The 25464-nt window shown below is 43.7% G+C and overlaps 1 protein-coding gene across 4 annotated transcripts in view; it reads right to left on the reverse strand.

Moving 5' to 3' along the window:
* MYO5B (myosin VB) overlaps window positions 1-25464 on the reverse strand; it is a 330461-nt gene that overhangs the window by 186518 nt on the left and 118479 nt on the right. For all 4 annotated transcript variants that reach the window (XM_081942523.1, XM_081942520.1, XM_081942522.1 and 1 more), the window contains exon 5: window positions 397-553. In XM_081942523.1, coding sequence (XP_081798649.1) covers window positions 397-553 — 157 coding nt within the window. The remainder of the gene's footprint in view (window positions 1-396; window positions 554-25464) is intronic.

A 25464-nucleotide genomic window follows, 5' to 3' on the forward strand; every position in this document is an offset into this window, starting at 1 on the left:
ATGGATGCTATAGTCCAGTGATGGATTCCTACCAGTTCGGACCAGTTCAGCTGAACCGATAGTAGTTTGGCGGCCTGGGTCGCTGGAACCGGCAGTGACCCAGGCCTGCCATGCCCCCAAACCGGTTCCCCGGCCATCTTGTTTTTCAGTTCTGTGCATGCACAGAACAATTTTAATTGCACTGCGCATCCGCGCACACGCAGCACCTACACGAGCAAACCAGCAGTAGTGTTTGCCGTAATGCACCTCTGCTATAGTCCAGAGGGTCACAAAGAACCAGACACAACTATGTGACTAAACAACATGCCTAAGTATTTCCAGGGTGACACAAATGTTCTTCTTTGCATTATACAAAAATAAAAGAATCTCTCCCGCCACCATCACCAAAGACCTTACCTCCATGATAGGACTGGAAGCCAGGACCTTCTCTTCAATATTGGATTCGCTGGAGGAGCCCCCAACTGATGCAAAGAACCGCATGGCGTATTTGGCCGAGACTGTTTTGCCTGCCCCAGACTCCCCGCTAACGATAATGGACTGGTTCTTCTCATCCCTAAAGAAAGAAGGAAAAGAGGAGGGAAAAATGAATCTAACATTTCTCTCTGTTCTTGCCAATTCTGTCACCACTGCTTCATATGGCTTAGCCTTCCTTTTAGGGATGAAATAGTACAATTTGACTTGGTGCAGGTTCAATTCCTCCCCTTCTAAGAATCTGTAACCTATTTAAAAATTTGATCTAGAGCAGTGGTTCTCAACGTTCCCAATGCCACGACCCTTTAATACAGTTCCTCATGTTGTGGTGACCCCCAACCATAAAATTGGTATCTCGGTTCCTAAGACCATCGAAAATATGTGTTTTCCGATGGTGTTAGGCGACCCCTGTGAAAGGGTCGTTCAACCCCCAAAGGGGTCCCAACCCACGGGTTGAGAACCACTGATCTAGTGGATAAGGTACCTGGCTAGAAAGCGGGAGACTGTGAGTTCTAGTTCTGCCTGAGGCATAAAAGTTGCCCGGGTGTCTTTGGGCCGATCACCGTGAGATTGTGAGTTCTAGTCCTGCCTTAGCCATGAAAACCGACTTTGGGCCAATCACTCTCTCTTGGTCCAACTCACCTCACAGGGCTGTTGTTGTGGAGAAAATAGGAGAAGGAAGGTGTGTTGGATAAGTTTGTGGCCTTGAGTTCTTTGTAATATAATAAAGGCAGATACACACAAGTAAATAAATAGTTGCTTTAGAGAAGGGGTGTCAGACTCAAGGTCCGGGGTGCTTAGATCTGGCTCGTGGGACCGTATGGAAAGAGCAATCAACCACCCCGCGGTGCCTCTGCCAGCGAAAACAGAGCTTGGGAGTGTCACTGCGTTCATTGTTTGCTAGCTGAACTGAGAATAATTACTGCGCAGGTCATAGGCCCTTATCAGCAATGATTTACTGCGCATGCTTCTTAACACGTTTAATAATACACCACACATTCCAGAGACTTCTTTACTTTTGATCTTCTGTTCGTCTGCCAAGAAGGTGGACGATAATTTGCTCTTGCCAAAATGTAACAATTAGATAGATTTGTTTTCATTTTATTTTCATATTAAAGTTTGTTTTAATTAGAACTTGTTATTGGATCTTACTTTCGCTTTTCTGAAGATATGCTGTTTGGAAAGCCGTCGGTCTAAGACCTCATTAGCTCAGGGTGAAATTTCCCCTGACAGGGAGGGCTGTGTGTGGCCCTCGTGATCTCCATTTTTGCTGGCAGAGGGTTGCAGGAGGCCACAGCAGCCAGAAATGGAGCTTGGGAGCCCGTTTTCACTGTCAGAGAGCTCGGGCCATCACAGGCGCCCCCGAGGTCAAATACAACCCTGATGCGGACCTCAATGAAATGGAGTTTGACACCCCTGATTTAGAGCATGGGTGTCCAACCTTTTGGCTTGCCTGAGCCTCACTGAGGGAAGAGGAATTGCCTTAGGCCACATGTAAAATATATAATAATATAGTTAATGTATATAAATTGCATAATAACAAAAGTTTAAGATCTTGTGGAGCTACATTATTGCTTGTCCAGACCACACGTGGCCTGCAAGCCACATGATGGGCACGCTTGCTTTATGATGTCCTGCAGAGCAAGTTTAAACTATCATATCAGTCTTTCCTTTCAGTGATTACGGGTAGCCTAAGAGTCTAAGGTATGGCCTTCCACAAGACCCTTCCAGCCAAATACCGAATAGTCAGACCTTTATAAATAAGCATGCTGTATCTGTCACTCACAGCATTCAAGCTCTTTATTATAGGCTATCACTTACTTCTACCCAGGAGGGATAAAAAGCCAATTATTCTTAATGCTCTGATACGGCAAACAACTTTGCAAGTAGCAATCCCAAACTTCCGCTTCCTCTCTGTTGCAGGCATAAAATTTTCAGCATCGATGCTGCCTAAATAGAACTTCCTCCACTCTGGCTTTCCCATTACTTACTTACTTTACTTTATTTAGATTTCTAGACCGCCCCCTCTCCCGAAAGGGACTCGGGGTGGTGTACAGTCAAATTAAAACACAAATACATAGGAATAAATATAAATACACAAATCTTAAATTAAATGAGGAGGTTAGAAGACTGTATCTTAAAGTAAAGCAGTTAAAACCTTAAAAACATCCCCAATTAAAACCCAAACCCAATTAAAATAAATCCCCGGGAGGTAAAACTAAGAGAGTGCCAGGCCAGCTGATTGAAACATTGGAAATGGGGTACATGAAAAGCCTTTCTGAAATTAGAGAATTTTGTAACTAATGAACAGATTTACAGAGGAGGATCAAGTTTACAATAATGATAGCCCGGGAAGAAAAACACCTATTAACAAAGTCTTTTGCTTGTTAACAATAAAAACATTAAAAAGTTAATATAAAAGATGTTACAATGAAATTTTTTTTAAATCCCCCCCAAAAGACCTGTTTTAAAGAACTCTTTAAAAACGAACAAAGAGACAATTCAGTGGGGAATACTTTAAAGGGCTATGATAGCTGCCAGAAAAACCCATTCTGAGATCCCATAAGTTAACTAAAATTAAATGCAATGCATGCATACATACACACACGTGCATGTGCCGTTCCCCGTGCATGCACGAGCAACCCCCTGCACGCACCCTGTCTCCCACACATGCGTGCGTGACCCCACCCGTGCCCTGCCCCTCCACATGCCCACATTACACCCCCTGCATGCGCCCCACTTCATGCATGCGTGGCAGAGACCCAAAGACTGGCTGGCCGATGGGTAGTGTGCGCGCATGCACGGGAGAGTTGAACTGGGGTGACAGCTCGCGTGCCATCAGAGAGGTTGCTGCATGCCACCTCTGGCATGCATGCCATAGGTTTGCCATCACAGGACTATAGGAATACACCCAAGTTGTTTTCTTGGCAATAATACAGAAAAGTTAACTGCATTATTCTAGGACAGTGATGGCTAACTTTTTTTGGCTCCCGTGCCAAAAGCAGGGGGAATGCAGGGGGCTCGTGAGTGGGCGTGCCACACCCATAATGCTATGCACATGCCCAACCCTCCCCCTTTTGGCGTGGTTTTTTCGCCCTCCCCAGGTTCCAGCGGCTTTCTAGGAGCTTAGGAAGGGCAAAAACAGCCTCCGGAGGGTGAAAAACTGACCTATTGGGAACCCAGAAGTTCAGGAATGGTGACTTCCGGTTTGTCCGTAGGGCTGATTTTCGCCCTCCAGAGGCTTCAGGAGGCTTCCCTGAAGGCCCCAGAGAGCGAAAAACAGTCCTACGGACAAATCAGAAGTCACTTCCAATTTCCTTGTAGGTCCTGTTTATGTCCCCCGGAGCCTTCTGAAGGCTCCTGAACGCTCCGGAGAGCGAAAAAAATGGATCTACAGGGAACCCAGAAGTTCGGGAATGGTGACTTCCAGTTTGTCCGTAGGGCCGATTTTCACCCTCTGGAGCTTTCAGGGAAGCCTCTTGAAGCCTCCGGAGGGCAAAAAACAGCCTCAAAAGAAGGCCAAAATCAGTTGACCAGCGGGCGCATGCACACTGGAGCTGACAGGGCAACGCCTCATGTGCCCGAACAAATGGCTCCATGTGCAACCTGTCTTCAGATCCTGACTTTCCTGATATCCCAACCCAATTATAAACAAGGTCAATCATGCTTAGTTAAGGTCAGCTAAATGCATGTACCTAGCAAGCTCAGACTAATTACAGGTAGTCCTCAACTTATGAGCACAATTGAGCCCCAAATTTCCGTTGTTCAGCAAAACAGTTGTTTAGTCATTTTTGCCCTTTCTTGCCACAGTTATTTCACGAACTTTCTTGCCACAATTGCTAAGAGAATCACTGCAAATGTTAAATTCGTAACAACTGTTCGTAAACCAGTTGTTACGTGATTCTGGTTTCCTCATTGACTTTGTTCATCAGAAAGTGGCAAAAGGTGATCACATGACCCTGGGACACAGCATACAGGCGAAGGTTGTAGAGAGTGTGGTGGCCTACCAGTTTCCACGTCATCTGGAGGAAAATGATTATCTAGACCCGCGCCAGTCCGGCTTCCGCCCCGGTCACAGCACGGAGACGGCCTTGGTCGTGTTGGTGGATGATCTCTGGAGGGCCAGAGATAGAGGTTGTTCCTCTATCCTGGTCCTATTAGACCTCTCGGCGGCTTTTGATACCATCAACCATGGTATCCTGCTGCGCCGGCTGGAGGGGTTGGGGGTCCGGGGCACCGTTTTGCGGTGGTTCGGCTCCTACCTTTCTGGCCGGACGCAGCGTGTGTTGGCAGGAGAAGAGAGGTCGACCCTACGCCCCCTTACTTGTGGGGTGCCACAGGGGTCGGTCCTCTCGCCACTCCTGTTCAACACATATATGAAGCCGCTGGGTGAGATCATCCGTGGTTTCGGGGTGGGATACCACCTGTACGCTGATGATACTCAGCTGTACTTTTCCACCCCGAACCACCCCAACGAGGCCATCGAAGTGATGTCCCGGTGTGTGGAAGCCGTACGGATCTGGATGGATGACAACCGACTCAAGCTCAACCCCTCCAAGACGGAGTGGCTGTGGGTACCAGCTCCCCGGTTCAGCCAATTAACTCCATCATTGGCCATTGGGGGCATTCAACTTGCCCCCGTGGAGCGGGCGCGCAATTTGGGCGTCCTCCTGGATGCCCGGCTGTCCATGGATGACCATGTGACAGCCGTGGCAAGGGGGGCGTTCCACCAGGTTCGCCTGGTGCGCCAATTGCGGCCCCTACTGGACCGGGACACCTTACGCACAGTCACTCATGCGCTGGTGACGTCTCGCTTGGACTACTGTAACGCTCTCTACATGGGGCTTCCCTTGAAATGCACCCGGAGGCTACAGTTGGTCCAGAACGCAGCCGCGCGGGTAATTATGGGGAGTACTAGGTACTCCCATGTGACACCGTTCCTGCGCGAGCTGCACTGGCTTCCTGTGGTCTATCGGGTGCGTTTCAAGGTTTTGATAACAATCTTTAAAGTGCTCCATGGCTCAGGACCTAGTTACTTGCGGGATCGTATTCTGCCCCATACATCCCTGCGACCAATCCGCTCGCACAGAGAGGGCCTCCTCCAGGTGCCGTCCACTAGACAGTGTCGGGGGGCGGCGCCTAGGAGTAGAGCTTCTCTGTGGCGGGCCCAGGCCTGTGGAATGACCTCCCTCCGGATATTACGAATACCTCTGACCTCCGCTCCTTTCGTATTAAGCTTAAGACCCACCTATTCCAAGTAGCTGGCCTGGCTCAACTTTGATCTAACCATATCGCTCCTGACGGGTTTTTAATTGGGTATTTTAATTATATTTAATTATTTAGGGGTTTTTTAATCACTGTATTCTAATTGTTTTTTATTCATCAGCCGACCTCCTCCTTGTGTATGTCTCGGTATATGTCTCTGTTATATGTTTGTTTTGTCCACATATTTATTTCATATGTTTCATTGTACGCCGCCCCGAGTCCTTCGGGAGAGGGTGCGGCTAAGAAATAAATATTTATTTATTTATTATTTATACATACAAAAAGTTGTCAAGCATCCAAATTTTGATCATGTAACCATAGGGATGCTGCAACAGTTGTTAGTGGGAAAAATGGTCGTAAGTCACTTTTTTCAGTGCTGCCATAACTTTGAACAATCACTAAATGAATGATTGTTAATCTAGGACTTCCTGTAAAGACTAATCTTATCAAATGACCTCAAACAAAGGAGGGGATTGCAAGGAAAATTGTTTCTTAAAGTGTGACCCTAGGACTCCTGGGGATCCCCAGTCACTGCCCCGCCAAGGTCTGAAAAATTGAAATTATTTGCCAGCTTATGTTGAAAAATAATGCGATATTAAGATCCCATCAAACAATCATGAGAAGCGGTAGCAGCAGCAAAGGGATTAATTTTAATTATAAATATGATAAATATCAATAAGTATAACCTATACAAACAAGCAAAAAACCTTTTGGAGTCCTTCATTGTTTTAAAACTGAGGAGGGGACTTGGGAGAAACAAGCTTAAGAAACACTATCATAAGAGAAGATATATTTCAAGTAACAAGGGTGCCAGCCACAAAAGGCTTTAAAGATAATAATGCCCATTTTGAATCTCTCAAAGAAACAAATGGGCAGCAGGTTTTAGCTATTCAGTATTCCACAAAGATTAAAAGTTCTTTTGGAATACAGAAATTTATCATAGAGATAACCAAGTTTTCACGAGATCAAAATGCAGGAGCTGAGAACGTTATATAACTTCTATATGCTCCTATTTTTTGTTATATAGTTTTTCAGTATAATTTAGGTCATCTGCTTTTTTTAAAGTAAAACTACACAATACATTCCTACTCAATTAGGGATCATGATGGGAAAAACCTTTACTAATTCACACTATGATGTTAGTTTGCTATGCTAATGAAGTTCATACCTTCTGAATATACAAGAGTGAGATCAGAGGTGGACTGCTGCCGGTTCGGCCCGGTTCGGCTGAACCGGTAGTGGAAATCAAGCCTGGGTCGCAGAACCAGCAGCGACCCAGGCTGTCAGGCCTACAGCCATCTTTTCTTTTGGGTCTTTGGCCTGCCACACGTTCTAATATTCTACTATGCATTTTCTATTGTGTGAAAATGGGAGTGGGGATTGTATGGAGTTAGATGCTATGTAGCCATAACAAAATTCTTTCTAGAAAGCCAAGGTCATCTTTTGTCTTTGCACCTCTGCACCTGACTGGAACTGGATGGGTGGAAGCTGCCAGCATGGCAGTGGGAGATTGGATCATGTGGTGGACTTGTGCATGTGGGGGCAAGATCTTGAACTTTCAACTGGGTGGGGAAGCTTTCAGATTCGGGTTTCCCCAGATGTGCCAACATGGCTCTCTTAATAAATTGGAACTTTGAGCAATACTTTGCCTCGGACTCTGGTTTACTTTTGGATGCTATTTGGAACCTGACACAGGTCTGCCATGCACCTGAATTGGTTCTCTTGCCGCCAGTGGGCCACCGCCATTTTGGATTTCAGTGACTCCATGAACAGTGCAGACGCACAAAGCATGGGTTGTGAACCGGTAGTAAAACCAGCAGCAACTCACTACTGAATGAGTTGTGCCTTTTGTCCAACTAGATTGCTAATCCTAGTTTTTCTGCACTTTGTTACTGGTTCTATGAAAGTCAGCTATTGTTAACTCCAACAACACCTGTGCTAATAGTATTAGTAATGTAAAATATCAAATATATTTCTCTCCTAGGGAAGGCATGCCATTGTCTTTCAAAAATGCTTGCTTGGATATTATTAATCATATTTGTTACATTTAACATACATATGCATACTCATATTGGATTATATCTCAGCTGTATTATGTAGGATATGGTGATTGATATAAAAACAATACATTGAAATATTAAATAAAATAACATTTTAAACTAACATATTAAACTAAATAACAAGTCGAGCAAGAAATAATGGAAGATCTTAATGTGATATAAATGTTGGTATTAATATTAATTATATAAGTTTGTTAAATGTAACAAATATGATTGATAGTATATTATCCATATTAAAAGGTATGATAATTAAGATAAGGTGATTGGTATAAAAATAACATATTGAAATATTGAATAACCCAACAATGATAGATTGTAATTTAATATAAAGATGTGTATTACTATTAGCATTATATAAGCTTGTTAAATGAAACAAATGTGATTAATATTAATTTTCTAGTATGAAATGTATGATACTCAGATGCTACACTGTTCACACACTGATATGTTTGCAAAAGATAAAAAATAAAAAACTTATTTTTTTAAAAAAAATGCTTGTTTGCTTGCTTGCTCCCTCCCTCCCATCCATCCATCCATCCAGAAATCTTAATCCAAAAATACAAATAAAATGGAACTGAGCAAATATGTTACCATCTTCCATCTTCCCAAAATAAAATTGCAGAGGTGAAATTAAAGATTCAGGAAAAATTCAAGAAATTAAGAAAGGTGCTTTATAAGCACATACAATGTATTTGCCACTAAGACTGTACAGTAGTCTTCAACTTATGATCAATTGAGTAGTGAGTGTTCAAAATTCCAGCTTTTGGGGGGAAGGGGGTCCTTTATGACCTGAATTCGAAGTCCCGATAGTCCCTCCCCTCAGTCACATGACTGCACTTCAGGTTCTCCGAAACCCGGCTGTATTTACTGCTTGCAGGACCCTGTGGTCACATGACCACGATTTAATTTACTTCTGGTTTTCAGCAAAACCACACCCGTAGTAAACCATTGGTTCACTTAACTACCTTGGATTCGCTTAATGACCATGACGAGCTGCTTAACGACTGCCATGAGTTACAACCCTGGGAGGCAGACTCCATTATGATTGTAATCCGAGGATTATCTGAATGGGAACAGTCAGTGGAAGTCACTTCATTGTCAGTTGTGAGTTCCAATAATTCCATCTACGCCTTCCATCTTCTGCTCTTCTCCCAAGAGGGCTGGGAGAGACCCTCTTAGTCATGAGAAATCATTTTAAATGTTGATCGTTAGATACTAGCTTCAGCTATAATGGTTTCCACCAAGGTCCTCTGTTCCGGCGGGAACAGAGGTTTAATCTCATTGGTCGAAGGGTCTGACAGACAGCTCCCTATAAAAGGGCTGCTGTCAGACTCAACCTTCGCTGGATTGTACATAGTTGCTACTGAGTTAATAAAGAGCTGTTGTTACCTTTAGCCTTTCCATCACCCGATCTAACATCGATCATGCCTACAATCATACAAGACTCAACTTTCCTCACTGATTTGGTTTGTCTTCTGTAAGCAACACCATCCAGACCATCAAAAAACTAATTCCCACAATACTATCAATCTACTTAGTAGAGCTGCACTACTATTATCCTTTTCATCTTTCCTATCACCTACTTCCTTATCTTATGACTATAACTTTGTTGCTTGTATCTTACGATTTATATTAATTGCTTTATTTAATCACTAAGTATGATTTATGTTGATTGCTTCTTTAGTATCCTATGACTATCACTAAGTACTTTCTTATGATTTATGATGAATGTATTTTATGATGATTATGATCATGATTTATCAGTTGTTGCTTGTATTTACACCGAGAGCTTTTGCACCAAAGATCCAATCACACTTGGTCAATAAAGAATTATATTCCTATTCCTATTCCTATTCCTATTCTATTCCTATTCTATTCTATTATTCTATTCTATTCCTATTCTACTCCTATTCCATTCTATTCCTATTCCTATTCCTATTCCTATTCCATTCTATTCCTATTCTATTCCTATTCCATTCTATTCCTATTCCTATTCTATTCCTATTCCTATTTTTATTCCTACCTTATTCCTATTCCTATTCCATTCTATTCCTATTCCTATTCCTATTCCTATTCCATTCTATTCCTATTCTATTCCTATTCCATTCTATTCCTATTCCTATTCTATTCCTATTCCTATTTTTATTCCTACCTTATTCCTATTCCTATTCCATTCTATTCCTATTCCTATTCTATTCCTATTCCTATTTAAACTTGGATGCAGGCTGAAATTTTTATAATAAATATAAGTGACAATTGATTCTTCCTGCATAGCAAGGAATCAGTTCTTGTGACTAAAAAATGCCCACTCATTCGTACTACTTTCCATTATTCCTTTGAGTTGGTTGCCTGATACTAAAACCTTCAATGACTAAGAAGACCTTCTCAGATGGCTGCAGTTTAATTAGTGTCATAGGCCACTGATAGGTTAATTACAAAGGTTAATGATGCTTCTTTACATATTCCTATGTTATGTTTATGTTACTTCTCACAAAACCAGAGGTTCTGTTCCCTTGCTCTAGCCTTTTATCTCTCTATTATTATTATTATTATTATTATTATTATTATTATTATTATTATTATTATTATTATTATTATTATTATTATTATTATTATTATTATTATTTTGCAAAAGTGACATTATCCATCAAATATAAGATCTCCTAATTTTCACTGAAAATCAAGGTATGTTTCTAACTTCATCTTTACTTTGGTTTAGCCTATTTTCTTCTAAAAAGCCTGGGTGGACTATGGCAAAGGTTAGATCTGAGAATGAGTAGACAAAAGCGCAGTTTTTGTTGGCTTATAACTGAGAACTACAAGTGACTGAAGCAAACTCCTTGCTGGTTACTTCTTTAAATTATTCTACTATATGTTTTTGAATTTTCTTAACACATTGTTTTTTCTATTTCATACACTGAATTTTCAAAGGAGTGCAGATCCCATCCTCTTCCCTTATTTACTTTTCGTAATTTGCATTGTCTTTTCTGTATTTTTTCACACTTAATTCTGATTTAGATCAGAGAGATAGGCTAGCTGCAAAATACTATGTATCTTAATTATTATGGAATGACTAATATGTTATCTTTGGATTATATAATATTTATATTCCAATGCAAGAGGTACCCATTAAGGAAAAGATGCCAAGTCTTACTGAAGACTTCTGAAATTGTTCTTGTATCAAAGGCCCCATTTTTTTGCCCTCCAATTACAGAGCTAACATATTAGGGAAAAGAAAGATTTAATGAATGAGGTTATGGGATATAACCAGCTACATCTGCTGCAGTGGTGGGTTCCTGCTGGATCGCACCGGATCGCGCGCGCTCCCTTTCAGCGCTCCACCTGGCTTGCGCGCTCCCTTTCAGCGCTCCACCTGGCTTGCGCGCTCTCTTTCAGCGCTACACCTGGCTTGCGCGCTCTCTTTCAGCGCTACACCTGGCTCTCGCGCTCCCTTCCGGCGCTGAAACCGGAAGTACAGTTTTGCCCGGCCCTGGCGAAGCAACGACGCCTTTCTGCGCTCCACCAGCTCGGCTGGGAACGGAGATGTTTCCTCAGCGGAGCGGAGCGCCAGCGCCCCGCTCCGCTGAGGAAACATCTCCGTTCCCAGCCGAGCTGGTGGAGCGCAGAAAGGCGTCGTTGCTTCGCCAGGGCCGGGCAAAACTGTACTTCCGGTTTCAGCGCCAGAAGGGAGCGCGAGGCCAGGTGGAGCGCTGAAAGGGAGCGCGCAAGCCAGGTGGAGCGCTGAAAGAGAGCGCGCAAGCCAGGTGGAGCGCTGAAAGGGAGCGCGCGAGCCAGGTGGAGCGCTGAAAGGGAGCGCGCGCGATCCGGTGCGATCCGGGAGGAACCCACCACTGATCTGCTGGTTCTAAATGGATCGTGTTTACAGTAATTATTTTGCTCCACATGAAGGAATTGGCTGTTCCTTGTTTGTCTATGTCAATGCTTAGTATTTTCAGGCCAGAAATTCAGGCCATCTCTTCAAAAGGCTTGCTGTAAGAACATTCAAAGCATCAACACATCTTTTGTCACGATAAGGATGTCCGTCAGCTCTACTATTACATCTCTTCAATTTGGTGACTGATTTCATATGTGGGTAGCATCAACCAAAGGAAGCAGAGGCAACCAGCACAAGGTATCATTGTGAATTTCATTATACATTCAATCAATCAGAATAGAGCTGGAATGGACCTTGCGGATCTTCTAGTCCAACCCCCGGCTCAAGCAGGAGGCCCTATACCCATGATGACGAACCTATGGTACGTATGCCACAGGTGGCACATGGAGCCATCTCTGCGGGCATGCGACACCCCCCCTCACCCACCATTTTGGTGCTAGCAGGCCTTCCTGAAGCCTCCTGGGCCAAAAAAAAGGACGTGGGCAAGCCCTCCCCATTTCTGGTCCCAGGAGGCTTCAGACAGGCCTGCTAGCATCAAAACGAGGGTTCCATATGCATTCGCAGAGGCGTGGGGTGGGCTGGGGGGTATACGCATGTATGGGGGGGCTGTGGGAGGCATTGGATTATGGGTGTTGGCACGCACGTGCTTGCTTTTGGCACCCGAGGGAAAAAAGGTTCGCCATCACTGCCCTATACCATTTCAAATAGGTGGCTGTCCTGTCCCTTTTTTAAAAAAACTCGGCTGATGAAGCCCCTGCAAGATATTTTCATTCTCTGATTTCATTTTATCCTGATCATAATGCTCAGAGGCAGGAGAGTCTGCAGGATATGGGTTTTTTTAATTAAAAAAATGAATATTGGTTTTATCCAAAAGTCCTTTTTCCTTCAAAACTCAGTGAAAAGACACACGCAAAAAAGGCCACAGTAGTTTATGGACATTCCACTTCTTTGAGAAGCAGAGCTTCTGAGGGTCTGTCACAATTGCCAAGACATGTTAGCCTCTGGAAATGGAAGCAAATGATCAGTGCTGTAAAACAGATTAATTATTTACTTCTGAGCCACAATTGGATTCAGGAGACTGATTCAGCTGACGTTTTAGAGGGGAGAAGAGAAGCAGTGTGTAAGCATGGAGAGCCAATTTGGCCTAGTGCAGTCATGGCGAAAAGGTTACACGAAAACCTCACATGAGCACACACACCAGGGGTGGGTTCCTGCCAGTTCTAACCTCTTCTATAGAAGAGGTTCCACAAATCTACAGTGCCGTTTAGAACCGGTTCCAGCTCCCTCCCTGCGCCCGTCAACGCATCATCAAGATGAAGAGCGAGAGGAGGAATTCTGGGAGTTGAAGTCCACAAGTCTTAAAGCTGTCAAGTTTGAACACCCCTGGGGGTTTTTTTCCCTAAAGGGTTAGGGGTGCAAGGGTCTTGTAACTTGACAGCTTTAAGACTTGCATGCTTCAAATGCCAGAGTTTCTGAGCCCACATTTTGGTTGCTAAGCAAGAACGTTGTTAAGTGAGTTTCACCACATTTTACAAGTTGGCCACGCCCACCCAGTCACATGACTGCCAAGCAACTCCCACCCAGTCACATGGCCGGCAAGCCATTCCCACCTGGTCACATGGCCAGCAGGCCACTCCCACAAAGCAGGCCACACCTACAGAAGAGGTTCTAAAAAAATTTGAAACCCACCACTGACACACACGCTCATCAGGGCCAAGCTCCAGAAAAGCTGAACTTCCAGGTTGTAGCGCCCGACAATCAGGTGGCCAGCATGCATGCTCAGTCTGGTTTTCAGCACTGCCATGTGCACAACTGATTGCGCTCCAGGTTCTGACACGACACGCATGTGCACCTGGCACTCAGCTGGCTGGCGCACATTGGTTTTCGGCATAGCCTTGACATCACCAAGAAGATGATAGGGCCAAATAGTGTCATCCATTTTCCCACCTTCACTTTTTAGGGAAATAAATTCTATACATTTATGAAGCTTAAATCAAACTTTTTCTATCGCTTTCTGTCGCTTCATGAAAGACCCAAAGTCACTTCACCACACGTTTATGATTTTCTCCTAGAATTTTAGAAATGCCAAATGGGATTCTCTACGGCAGAGGTCCTCAAAATTGGCAACTTTAGGACTTGTGGATTTCAACTCCCAGAATTCTCCAGCCAGCTGGCTGGAGAATTCTGGGAGTTGAAGTCCACAAGTCTTAAAAGTTGCCAAGTTTGGGAACCCCTGCTCTAAGCTATGAGACATCCATTCCTGGAGTGTAGGAGAGGACAGTCCTAAGTGACTCTAAAATATGCAGCTCTAATACAGCTAGTCCTTGACTTACAACCATTTGTTTAGTGACTGTTCAAAGTTTGAACACTGATGAAAGTAACGTACGACCAGTCCTCACACTTATGTACAACATCCTCACAGTCATGTCATCAGAATTTGGGTGCTTGACAACCAGCATATATTAATGATGGTTGCGCATCCCAGAGTCACATGATCTGCAACCTTCCCAGCTGGCTTCCAACAAGCAGTCAGTGGGGCAAGCTGGACGTGCTTAATGATTGCATGATGCATTTAACAACCACAGTGGTTCACTTAACAACGGCAGCAAAAAAAAGGACGCAAAATCAAGCCCAACAATCACCTTGCTTAGGAATGGAAATTCTGATCCCAATTGTTGTAAGTTGAGGAAAACCTGTAAGCAGTAACTGTTTGTTTTGAGCCACCTAAAGTGAATGTTTTTCCAATGTTCTTGAATTAAGCCAGCACCATAAAGAAGTAAGAAAGAAGTGATAATTTAACAATCGCTCTGCTTTCTCACAAGTACATTTTTTGTTGTCCTTTTGCTACCTGACATTCACAAATCAAGTTCATCAACTATGACTTTGCCTTCCAGAGGAACTGGCCATAACAAAGCAATGTGAAGAGGATCAAGAATTCGATCAAATAAAGTTTTAAGAGTAAAAAAAAAAGCTTAAGGGGAATACAAAGAATGTTGCGATGGCTCATGGTTTATTTTAAATGTACTCCCCTTTTTGAAACAATCTTAGAAATTTTATATTGCTTTAGTACAGTGATAGTGAACCTTTTTTGGTGCAAAAGCATGCGCATGTGCGCTATCGCACTCACTCATGTGCCCATCCCATAATTTAATGCCACCCTATGCCATGCCCCCTGTGCATGCATGCGTGACACCTCCCCCCTGCTGCCCCGCACATGAGCACGTGGCTTTGTTGGAACATAGGGAGGGCGAAAACAGCCTCCCCCGCCTTCTGGAGGCCAGAAACAGCCCATTTTCCGACTACTGGTGGGCCTGATAGATCCGTTTTTCGTCCTCCCCAGACTCTAGAGGTTTTCTTGGACCCTGGGGAGGGCGAAAAACAGCCCAACAAGCAAACTGGAAGTTCGGGAACGGACTTCTAGGTTGCCAGTTGGGCCGTTTTTCGCCCTCCGGAGGCTTCGGGAGACTTCCCGGAAAATGGCCGAAAATCAAGGCCAAATATCAGCTGGCCAGCTTGCGCATGTGTGCTGGAGCTGACAGGGCAACTCATGTGCCCTCAGAAATGTCTCTGTGTGCCACCTGTGATATGTGTGCCATAGGTTCGCCATCACGGCTTTAGTATTTTTAAAAAAGTAGAAGAAATGCAAACACAAATCAAAACAAGAGAAAAAGATAAAAGAAAGCAACAGAAATACATTACATATAGAGAATCGCTCAGGCTAATTTTAAACATCATTAAACTTTAATCATACATTGATCAGTCATTTCATTGCAATCAATAATCAGTTCATAAAGAGAAACTGAACACGCATCGATGATTCGAGATTGCAAATCTGGGACCATGTTCTATTTCTAGCACTAAAAGGAATAATTTTCACTGCCCCACCCTCTGGTTCAATAAACCTATACATCTATTCAAATAGCACAGTTCTAATTTTGTATGCGACGTCACGTGGAAGTTATCTTTAAGAATACAGTCACATTTTAAGACATACTGATCTCAATAAAAGAAGAATATTTGTAATTCAGGGTTGATGCGAGGGGTCATTGAGTTTGGTTGTTTTCTTGAAAATATTTTAGTACCCAAATTAGGTAGGTGACAGTGACCTGCAGTCAGGTGAGGCAAGTGAGGCACAGCCTCACCTCTCTCATCATGAAAAGAAAAAAAATGTAAAAGGAAAAAGCTGAGCTAGTTGCTGCCTCACCGTGATGACTCTGCTTAACTGTTAAAAAAAGCCTCTTAAAAAGCGCCCTCTACTATGAGGCAGGAGAACTGCATGCATCCTCTAGTCTGACTTTAGGCATTTTATGATCACTCAAGCAGAGTTAAGAAAGGGTTAAAAGCCTAAAAATTCCTGACGTAGGTGAGGCGCACAATTCTCCTGCCTCATAGTAGAACGTGCTTTTATAGAGGCTTTTTAAACAGTTAAGCAGAGTCATCCACGGAAGCCAGGCAAAGAGCAATGCTGTAGCACACACACTTTCCTCCAGCCTCTTTCTTTTGGAAGGCTCGGATTGGCTCCCCTCCAGCTTCTCTGCCTCTCCTCTCACCCCAGCCTTCCAGCAGGAGGTGAGTGGGTGGGCTTTATTTCGTTCCAGGCACTTCCCACCCAGACAGCAGGCTGCATTTGCAATGGTGGAGGTGTTTGGGGAAGGCAGCAGGGGAATGGTGGGATGGCAGAGGAGCTGCTTTCAAGCCACTGGAAAAGATATCCAATCCAACTTTTGTGTGTGTGGGGGGGGGTCTGTTTGAGAGTGAGTAAGAGAGGGAAGGGGGTAGGAGAGATAGTCCAATCCAACTTGTGTGTGTGTGTGTGTGTGTGTGTGTGTGTGTTTGAGAGAGGGGGAGGAAGGGAGAGAGGGAGGAAGGAAGGGGAAGGGTGAAGAAAAAGAAAATGAAAAAAGGAAACTTATTTCGCAAAGGAGAAAAACAAATGCTGTCGTTTTAAATCGGAATTGAGCATGCCTGGCTGTGGAATTCTGGGAGTTGAAGTCCACAAGTCTAAAAATATTTGAAACCCACCACTGTGTCGGTGCCTCACCAGCCATAAACCTCACCGCACGTCACGGGTAGGTGATCACTAGCACTGATGATGTTACCTAGTTTAGGTAATGAAATGTCTGCAAGAAAACAACTAAGCTCAGAGAGCATCAAATATCCTTCACATACTGGTCTTTATAACATTATAAATTATATTAACAAATTTATGGATTGTAAAGAAAAATAGGACAATAATGAGATAAACTCATATCCGCTGAGTAATTGTTTCCTCTCTTCCAACATAATTTTGTTTAATTTTTTAATGTGTTTCCACGAAAATAAGACAGGGTCTTATTGTCTTTGGATCCCTGAAATAAGCGCTTGGTCTTATTTTCGGGGAGGTCTTATTATTTTTGAGGTGCAGGAGGCGGCGAGCATGGTCTCCTCATGGTTGCTGCTGTGTTGCAATATTTTCAGGGGAGGGCTTATTTTAGCACATGCACTCAAAAGTCCAATTGGGCTTATTATCCGGGGAGGTCTTATTTTCAGGAAAATAGGGTATTATTTATCAAAATTTAAGCACCACCTATCTTGTTCTCAGAATGACTCTCTGTTAATGAAAATAATTAAGCTGTTACCCAACATTTTAAAATAAATATCTCGAGTTTCCAGTAAATGTTGAGAAAAACCATGTCATCTGAGGACCCCATGACACATTCTGTACTTAACATTTTTAAGACCCTCGGCCATGGATGGGACTCCCTTTTGAAATTAGCTGAAGCTTTATCAAAAATAGAACTCACTATTATCAGGATGGAGAATAAAAGGTTTCATTATGCATCCACCAGAGGTCTTAATTTTGAGAGGCAGCATGGGAATTATTTGTAAATCGTGAACAGGTAGGAGAATTTGGAACTGAAGTTTATATTTATTTCTTCACAACTGGTACAAAACAAAATCCACACCCCCGAAAAATCACCTTGTCTGGGGCTTCTGGCAAAATATTATGCTGTAGCCTACTTTTAATAATGCCATTCATTTTTAAGCCAGCATTCAGAACTCCAAGTGGCTTCCATACTTACAGAATAGAGAATAACAGTTAGAAGGGATCTTGGAGGTCTTCTAGTCCAACCCCCTCCTCTGCTCGAGCAGGAGACCCTGTACCATTTCAGAAAACGGCTATCCAATCTCTTCTTAAAAACCTCCTGCGTTGGAACACTCCCAACTTCAGGAAGCAAGCTATTCCGCTGATTAATTGTTCTCCCTGACAGGAAATTTTTCTTTATTTCTAGGCTGGGATCTCTCTTTGATTAGTTTCTATCCACTGGAAACTAACTAAATCACCAAATAGAAGCTCATATAACCAAGTATAAATAGCTCCTTTCTACTTAATTATTACAAAAAAAGTAGCTTCACCATCCCCTTCGCAAGTAAGACTGATTCTACAAAATTGCACTCTTGCTTCAAAACATTCAAAAACATCCAAGCCTGCCCTCCCAAATTCATTCTCTCTGTCTCTCTGTCTGTTTGTCAATCTGTCTCTCTCTCTCTCTTTCCCTCCCCCCCTCTCTTACACGCGCATAGACGTGAAGGGGAACCTTGTACAAACTACCAGCATAATTTACACATATATTAGAAAGAGGACAATAAGCAATTGTTTTCCATCTAAAACCAGGGTGTTAAACTCGATTTCACTGAGGGACGCATCAGGGTCAAGGCTTCTTCTACGGCTGGTTCGCTCAGGGCAGTGGTGGGTTCCTGCCGGATCGCACCGGATCGCGCGCTCCCTTTCGGCACTAAACCCGGAAGTACGGTCTTGCCCCGCCCCTGGCGACGCGACGACGCTTGCCTGCGCTCCACCAGCTCGGCTGGGACCGGAGACGTTTCCTCAGCGGAGCGGAGCGCCTGAAAGGGACGCAGGCTCAGCCTGCCAGGCTGCCAACACTCCACTGAAGACATTGCTGAGCAGAGAAACGTCTCCGTTCCCAGCCGAGCTGGTGGAGCGCAGGCAAGCGTCGTCGCGTCGCCAGGGGCGGGGCAAGACCGTACTTCTGGGTTTAGCGCCGAAAGGGAGCACGCAATCCAGTGCGATCCGGCAGGAACCCACCACTGGCTCAGGGATGTGCTTTGGGCATGCACACACTTGATGCGCACTGTGTGCACATGCACAGTAGGTAAAAAAAGACTTCTGCACATGCGCAGAAGCAAAAAAGAAGATGGCGGTGCCTATGGTGCCAATGGAACCGGTTGAGGGGTATGGCCAGCCGAGTTACTACCTACTCAGCCAAACCAGGCCGAACCAGTAGGAACCCACCTCTGATCAGGCTTGTGTTTGACCTTGTGGGGTCAGGGTGGGCGTGGCCAGATTGTCATCACTCGTGTTCAGGAGCTCCTGGGGTGGCTTGAATGCTTTGCCAGTGAAAACGGGCTCCCGATCTCCGTTTTTTGGCTGGAATGGCCTCCCGCAACCCTCTGCCAGAAAAAACAGATCTCGGGCTGTCTGCAGCCCTCTCAAACTCCTTTTTCACTGGCAGAGAGTTGCAGGAAGTTGTCCCAGCTAAAAACAGAGATCGGGAGCCTGTTTTCGCTGGCAGAAGCACTGCAGTCCCTTCCATCGCTATTTCCAGGGTGGCAGCACAGGCCAGATCTAAGCACCCCACAGGCCAGATTCGGTCCACAGGCCTTAATTTGTCACCCTGATCTAAAATACGCTTTCTGGTGCTTTCTTCTATATGGATCTCTTGGGGGACCTACCTGTGAACAGAAAATACAACCTTAAGTAGCTCTCATTTACAAGAAATACACTGAAGTGTAACAAAGGCCAACCGCTGATTATATCCCAAGATGTTTTCTACCGCACACGCTCCATATTTGGCTTCACAGAACCAATTAAAGGATGAATGGAAGGATTGCAAGGGCTTAACCATGTTCAGACTCAGGACAAACACCTTGCGGGAATGAAAGATCCTAACAGAATGACGGATATAATGAAAGTCGTTTTTGTCTGAAGATTCCAAAAGAAAAATGACTTTTTCAGCTGACAACACTTGATCGAAAGCGTGAGCCACCAATCTCATCCTAAAGAGATATACAGCCTTGCAGTCTGCAAAATGTTTGCCAGAAATGAATTCGTACCAGGCTTCCAATTCAACAATTGCCAAGGTCCTTCGCATTTGCTCAATTAGTGGATTTTTGCATGGTGCAGGGGTTGAACCGGTAGTGTCATGCCGGCCTGGATCGCAGAACCGGCAGCGACCCAGGCTGGCCACGCCTCCGAACCACTTCCACAGTCGCTATAGTTGCCACCACCATCTTGTTTTTGAGTTCTGTGCATGCGCAGAACAATTTATATTGAACTGTGCATGCCCGCGCAAAGCGCGCCCATGAGCAAACCAGCAGTAATGCCAGCTAGAACCCACCCCTGGGTTGAAATACATGATCTCCAAGGTGACTTCAACTCCTACGTTCCCCAATTTTCCATTGGTCATAAATACTGGGAAGTGAACTGCAGCAAAATCTGAAAGCCCATAAATTCCTCTACGCTTGGGAAATGAATTTTAAAAATGGCTATTTTTAAAGTGCCTTGAAACTCACCATTTATAATAAAATGCTTTAATACCAAATTCTTCTCTGATGGCTATCTATGCTACCTATTATTGATATGACCATGGAATCTGATAACAGCTGAAAAAGAAGGCATCCTGTTTCTTTCAGCTTCTATTCATTTCCTTGCGAGGTTCTGTCCCTGTGGTGACAAAGATCAACTTGGAAGCATGGGCAATACCCATTTTATGTATTAAATCTTTGACGGTAAAAGAGGGTCTTGTAGCATCTCTATCAGCCAATTCTCATGAGTCAAATGCAAGTGTATAATGACATGGACGTAGGTTGCTGTATAGGTTGTCCTTGACTTACGATCACAGTTGAGCCCAACATTTCCTGTTGCTAAGCAAAGCAGTTGTTAAGTGAGTTTTGCTCCATTTTGTGACCTTTCTTTCCATAGTTGTTAAGGGAATTGCTGCAGTTGTTAAGGTTATTAAATAAATCTGGCTTCCCTGTTGACTTTACTTGTCAGAAGGTCGCAAAAGATGATCACATGACCCCAGACAGGGCAACCGTCATAAATACATGCTAAGCATCCAAATTTTGATCACATGATCATGGAGATGCGTAAGTGTGAAAAATGGTCATGTCACTTTTTTGTAACTTTGAACGGTCCCTAAACAAATGGTTTTAAGTTGAGGGTTACAGACATTCTGAAAGGTAAAACGTTTATGGTTTCTGCGTCTGTAAAGGACTACTACTTTCATCTTTTTCACCATCTGAATTACAGGTAGTCCTCAACATGCGACCACAACTGAGCCCAACACTTTTGTTCTTAAGTGAGACATTGGTTAAGTGAATTTTGCCCTTTCTTCCCTCAGTTGTTAAGTGAATCACTGCAGTTGATAAGTTAGTAAGCTGGTTGCTAAGTGAATCTGGCTTCCCCATTGACTTTGCTTTGTTCAAAAGGTGATCTACATGACCAGCAACAGTCGTAACTGTGAACCAGTTTCCAAGCATCTGAATTCTGATCACAGGCTCATGGGGATGCTGGAAATATCGTAACTGTGGAAAACAGCCGTAAGTCACTTTTTTCAGTGCCATCGTAACTTTGAATGTTCCCAAAGGAAACTGTTGTAAGTCGAGGACTACTTGTACTTTGGATAATTTCCAAAATTAGTTTATTCCATATTATTGCAAGTGTGCAGCCGATGGTGTTTAGGGAGAGTCGTAATCAGGCAGATGGCAGGTAATTGTAAGGCAGTGTTGTAATGCAGTCCCCCTTTTGAATAGGCATGCAATGTTATTATTTATCCAAAAGTGGTAGGATGAGCGTGGGAACACACCATCTGCACCTCACTAATTTTGACCACCTCGTGTTAGTAATCAGTACTGATCTATGGGAGATTTTAGCCTACTTAGTCATCTTTCTTTGGTTGATTTGGTCCAATGAGAAGCGCCTATTCCCAAATCCTATATGCCAGTGACAGAAAACTGGGTCTGGTTACTCCAGAGAAGGATGATATTGCTTATCATCTGACTAAGATGCTGCCAAACAAAAGATCAGACACATTTATCAGTAGTTTAAGGGGGCAGAATTTAAATCAATAGGTAGGAACTTCATGGAAGTAGATTTTCATAAGGCAACGGGAAAACTTCCTAATCATGATATTGTAAGTGTAAGCAGTTGAACAGACAGCTTTAGTAAGTAGATCAATGCTCCTTGATGAAGGTTTTTAAGAAAAAGATAGATGGTCTTCACACTGGGACATGCATTAAATTCTGCAGTGAATCATGACATCAACTAGATAGCATTCAAGATTCCTTCCTATTCTGTGAAAGGTTTGCACAGTAGATTTAACCAGGTCCTGGAGACATACCTGGGTTTCCATTCACACAACATGCTAGATTTTGTTGCTTTTAGTCTTACTATGCTATGTGGACCTTACCCATTTGATTTCTTACTTAACAGATTGCTCAGTTCCAGAACATGGATTAATTTTGAAGCCAACTTAAATATCTTGCACAAACTCAATCAAAAATTATTTGCTAGGTGGGCTTTAAGGCATTCCTTGTTCACACATTGCTCTGACTTCTCTTTAAGCCTTAATTCAGGCATTTTCAAAGTTGGCATCTCTAGGATTTGTGGACTTCAGTTCCCATGGCTGGCTGAGGAATTCTGGGATCTGAAGTCCACAAGACTTAAATTTGCCAAGTCTAGAGACCCCCCGCCTTAATCTATGCATAGAAACTAAGCCAGAGACGTGGCAATATTTCAGCGCTCCGTTGCTTGTAGCCATTAAATTTCTGCTGTCACTGAGATACCCTTCAGATTGTAAACATTCAGGTTCCCTATTGAAGGCTTTTTTTTTGTGAGTGGATCCTATTCACTGCTCATAATTGTGGGTAGATCCTTAAAGGGTCTTCTACTTTCAGGGGATGATCTCTGGAGCTGGAATATGACAAGCGGAATTTTATAAGGAACATCTGAACAGCACAAAGGCTTTTTGGAGGACAGGCCAAAGCAATTAAAAGCAATGCCATTTGTGTGTAAACCTATTTCAGAGACCAAAAGCCAAGGTTGAAGAAACTCCTGAATTTTTATCCAAGTTCTCAAAGAAGAAGATTCCAACAAATCATGTGTGAAGCTTTCTTTTAAAAATTAATTTAGTCTGGCTGTTTATTAAGAAGTCCCTTTGTAAAAAAAAAAAAAAAAAAAAAAAGGGACATGGTGGCTCAGCGGCTAAGACTCTGAGCTTATCGATCAGAAAGGTCGGCAGTTTGGCGGTTCGAATCCCTAGCGCCACGTAATGGAGTGAGCTCCCATTGTCCCAGCTTCTGCCAACCTAGCAGTTCGAAAGCATATAAAAAATGCAAGTAGAAAAATAGGAACCAACTTTGGTGGAAAAGTAACAGTGTTCCATGCGCCTTCAGCATTTAGTCATGCCAGCCACATGACCACGGAGATGTCTTTGGACAGTGCTGGCTCTTCAGCTTTGAAACGGAGATGAGCACTGCCCCCTAGAGTCGGGAACGACTAGCACATATGTGCGAGGGGAACCATTACCTTTACCTTGTAAAAAAATCCCAACGTAATAAAGGACTAATAATTGCAATAATTGCCCTAAAAAAACTGGAACCATTCAGGAAAAGTAATATATTGCAAAAGAGGTTACTGGTGCAAAGTAGTAGCATCGAGGCTATCACCATAATGTCAGATTTGGAGATAGTTTACATCTCCAAAAACAAAGTATATTTATATATTACTTGGAATGACACTGATGGAAAGAATACTGGCTCAAAACTGACAGCTATAAACTTTTTTTTTTTAAAAAAATCCATTTTGGAACGATAGGTGTATGAAAGGAAATGCCCTGCATCACCACAAGGTATGTAAAAAGAATAAGTTAGAATCTGATGCGGTTGCAAAAAAAGAAAAAGTGAATATGTTTATTCATCCATCCATCCATTTTAGGCTCAGCTTTCGAGTCAAGAGATGTCACTTGAGGCTCCTAACTTTAAAAGTAAAATTGAATTGTGCATTGATAGGAGGGACAGCACTCATCTATCACTAGTTTGGGCTACCTTAACTGAATTAGGTTTTCAATTTCCAAGATATCTTTTCTGCTTTATCCTACAGGTATCAAGACATGTCCACCGCAGTGCCCTGTAGTGGTGGTGGTGGTTGTTTAAGCCACAGAGAAATTGGGATGGGTTCAAATCAGGGGTGAAATTCAGCAGGTTCTGGCAGGTTTTGGAGAAATGTTGAGTAGTGTGGAGAACCAGGTTCGCCTGGTGCGCCAATTGCGCCCCCTACTGGACCGGGGATGCCCTACGCACAGTCACTCATGCGCTGGTGACGTCTCGCCTAGACTACTGTAATGTTCTCTACATGGGGTTTCCCTTGGGACGCGCCAGGAGACTGCAGCTAGTCCAGAACGCGGCCGCGCGGGTTTTCATGGGAAGGTCTAGATATTCCCACGTAACACCTCTCCTGCGCGAGCTGCACTGGCTACCTGTGGTTTTTCGGGTGCGTTTCAAGGTCTTGATTACTATCTTTAAAGCGCTCCATGGCACAGGACCTAGTTACTTGCGGGATCGCATCCTCCCACATACATCCCTGCGGCCAATCCGCTCTCACAGGGAGGGGCTTCTCCAGGTGCCGTCCACTAGGCAATGCCAGCGGGCGCCGCCAAGGAGTAGGGCCTTCTCTGTGATGGGCCCAACCCTCTGGAATGACCTCCCCCCCGACATTAGAACCACCATGGACTTCCGCTCCTTCCGACAAAAATTGAAGACTCACCTGTTTCGATTAGCTGGCCTGGCATAATTATAATTGTTACAACTGCTACCTCCTGGAAGTATACTCTCAACTGGTTATTTTAAGGGTAGTGTTTTAAATCAAATTGATTTTAGGGCTTTTAGAGCCATATTTTATTCTTCTATACAGTTCTTTTAATTTTTAACCTCCTCCATGTGTATATGTATATTTGTATTTATATTTATATTTGTACTTATTATTTGTTATGTGTTGTGTGGACTGTACACCGCCCCGAGTCCCTTTTTGGGAGAGGGGGCGGTTTAGAAATGCGAAGAATAAATAAAATAAATAAATAAATAAACAGGCAAATACCACATCTGGTTGGCCCCAGAGTGGGGAGGGAATGGGGATTTTGCAGTATCCTTCCCCAAGGAGTGGGGAGGGAATGGAGATTTTGCAGTATCCTTCCCCCAGGAGTGTGGAGGGAATGGAGATTTTGCAGTATCCTTCCCCAAGGAGTGTGGAGGGAATGGAGATTTTGTAGTATCCTTCCCCAAGGAGTGGGGAGGGAATGGGGATTTTGCAATATCCTTCCCGCAGGAGTGGGGGGGGAGGAATGGAGATTTTGCAGTATCCTTCCCGCGAGAGTGGGGAGGGAATAGGGATTTTGTAGTATCCTTCCCCAAGGAGTGGGGAGGGAATGGGGATTTTGCAATATCCTTCCCGCAGGAGTGGGGGGGGGAGGGAATGGAGATTTTGCAGTATCCTTTCCCTGCCACGCCCACCAAGCCATCCCCACAGAACTGGTAATTAAAAAAACTGAATTTCACAACTGGTTCAAATATAGGACAATGTCAATGAGGCAAGGGAGAATGTTTTTATAGGTAGACCTGGACTTACAACCAATGGTTCAAAGTTACAAAACCCCAAAGAAAGTTTGAATATTTGGCAACTGGCATGTATTTAGCATGGTTTCATTATCCTGGTGT

This window comes from Natrix helvetica, assembly GCF_964273705.1.
Source record: "Natrix helvetica genome assembly, chromosome: 2".
Taxonomy (NCBI): Eukaryota; Metazoa; Chordata; class Lepidosauria; order Squamata; family Natricidae; genus Natrix; species Natrix helvetica.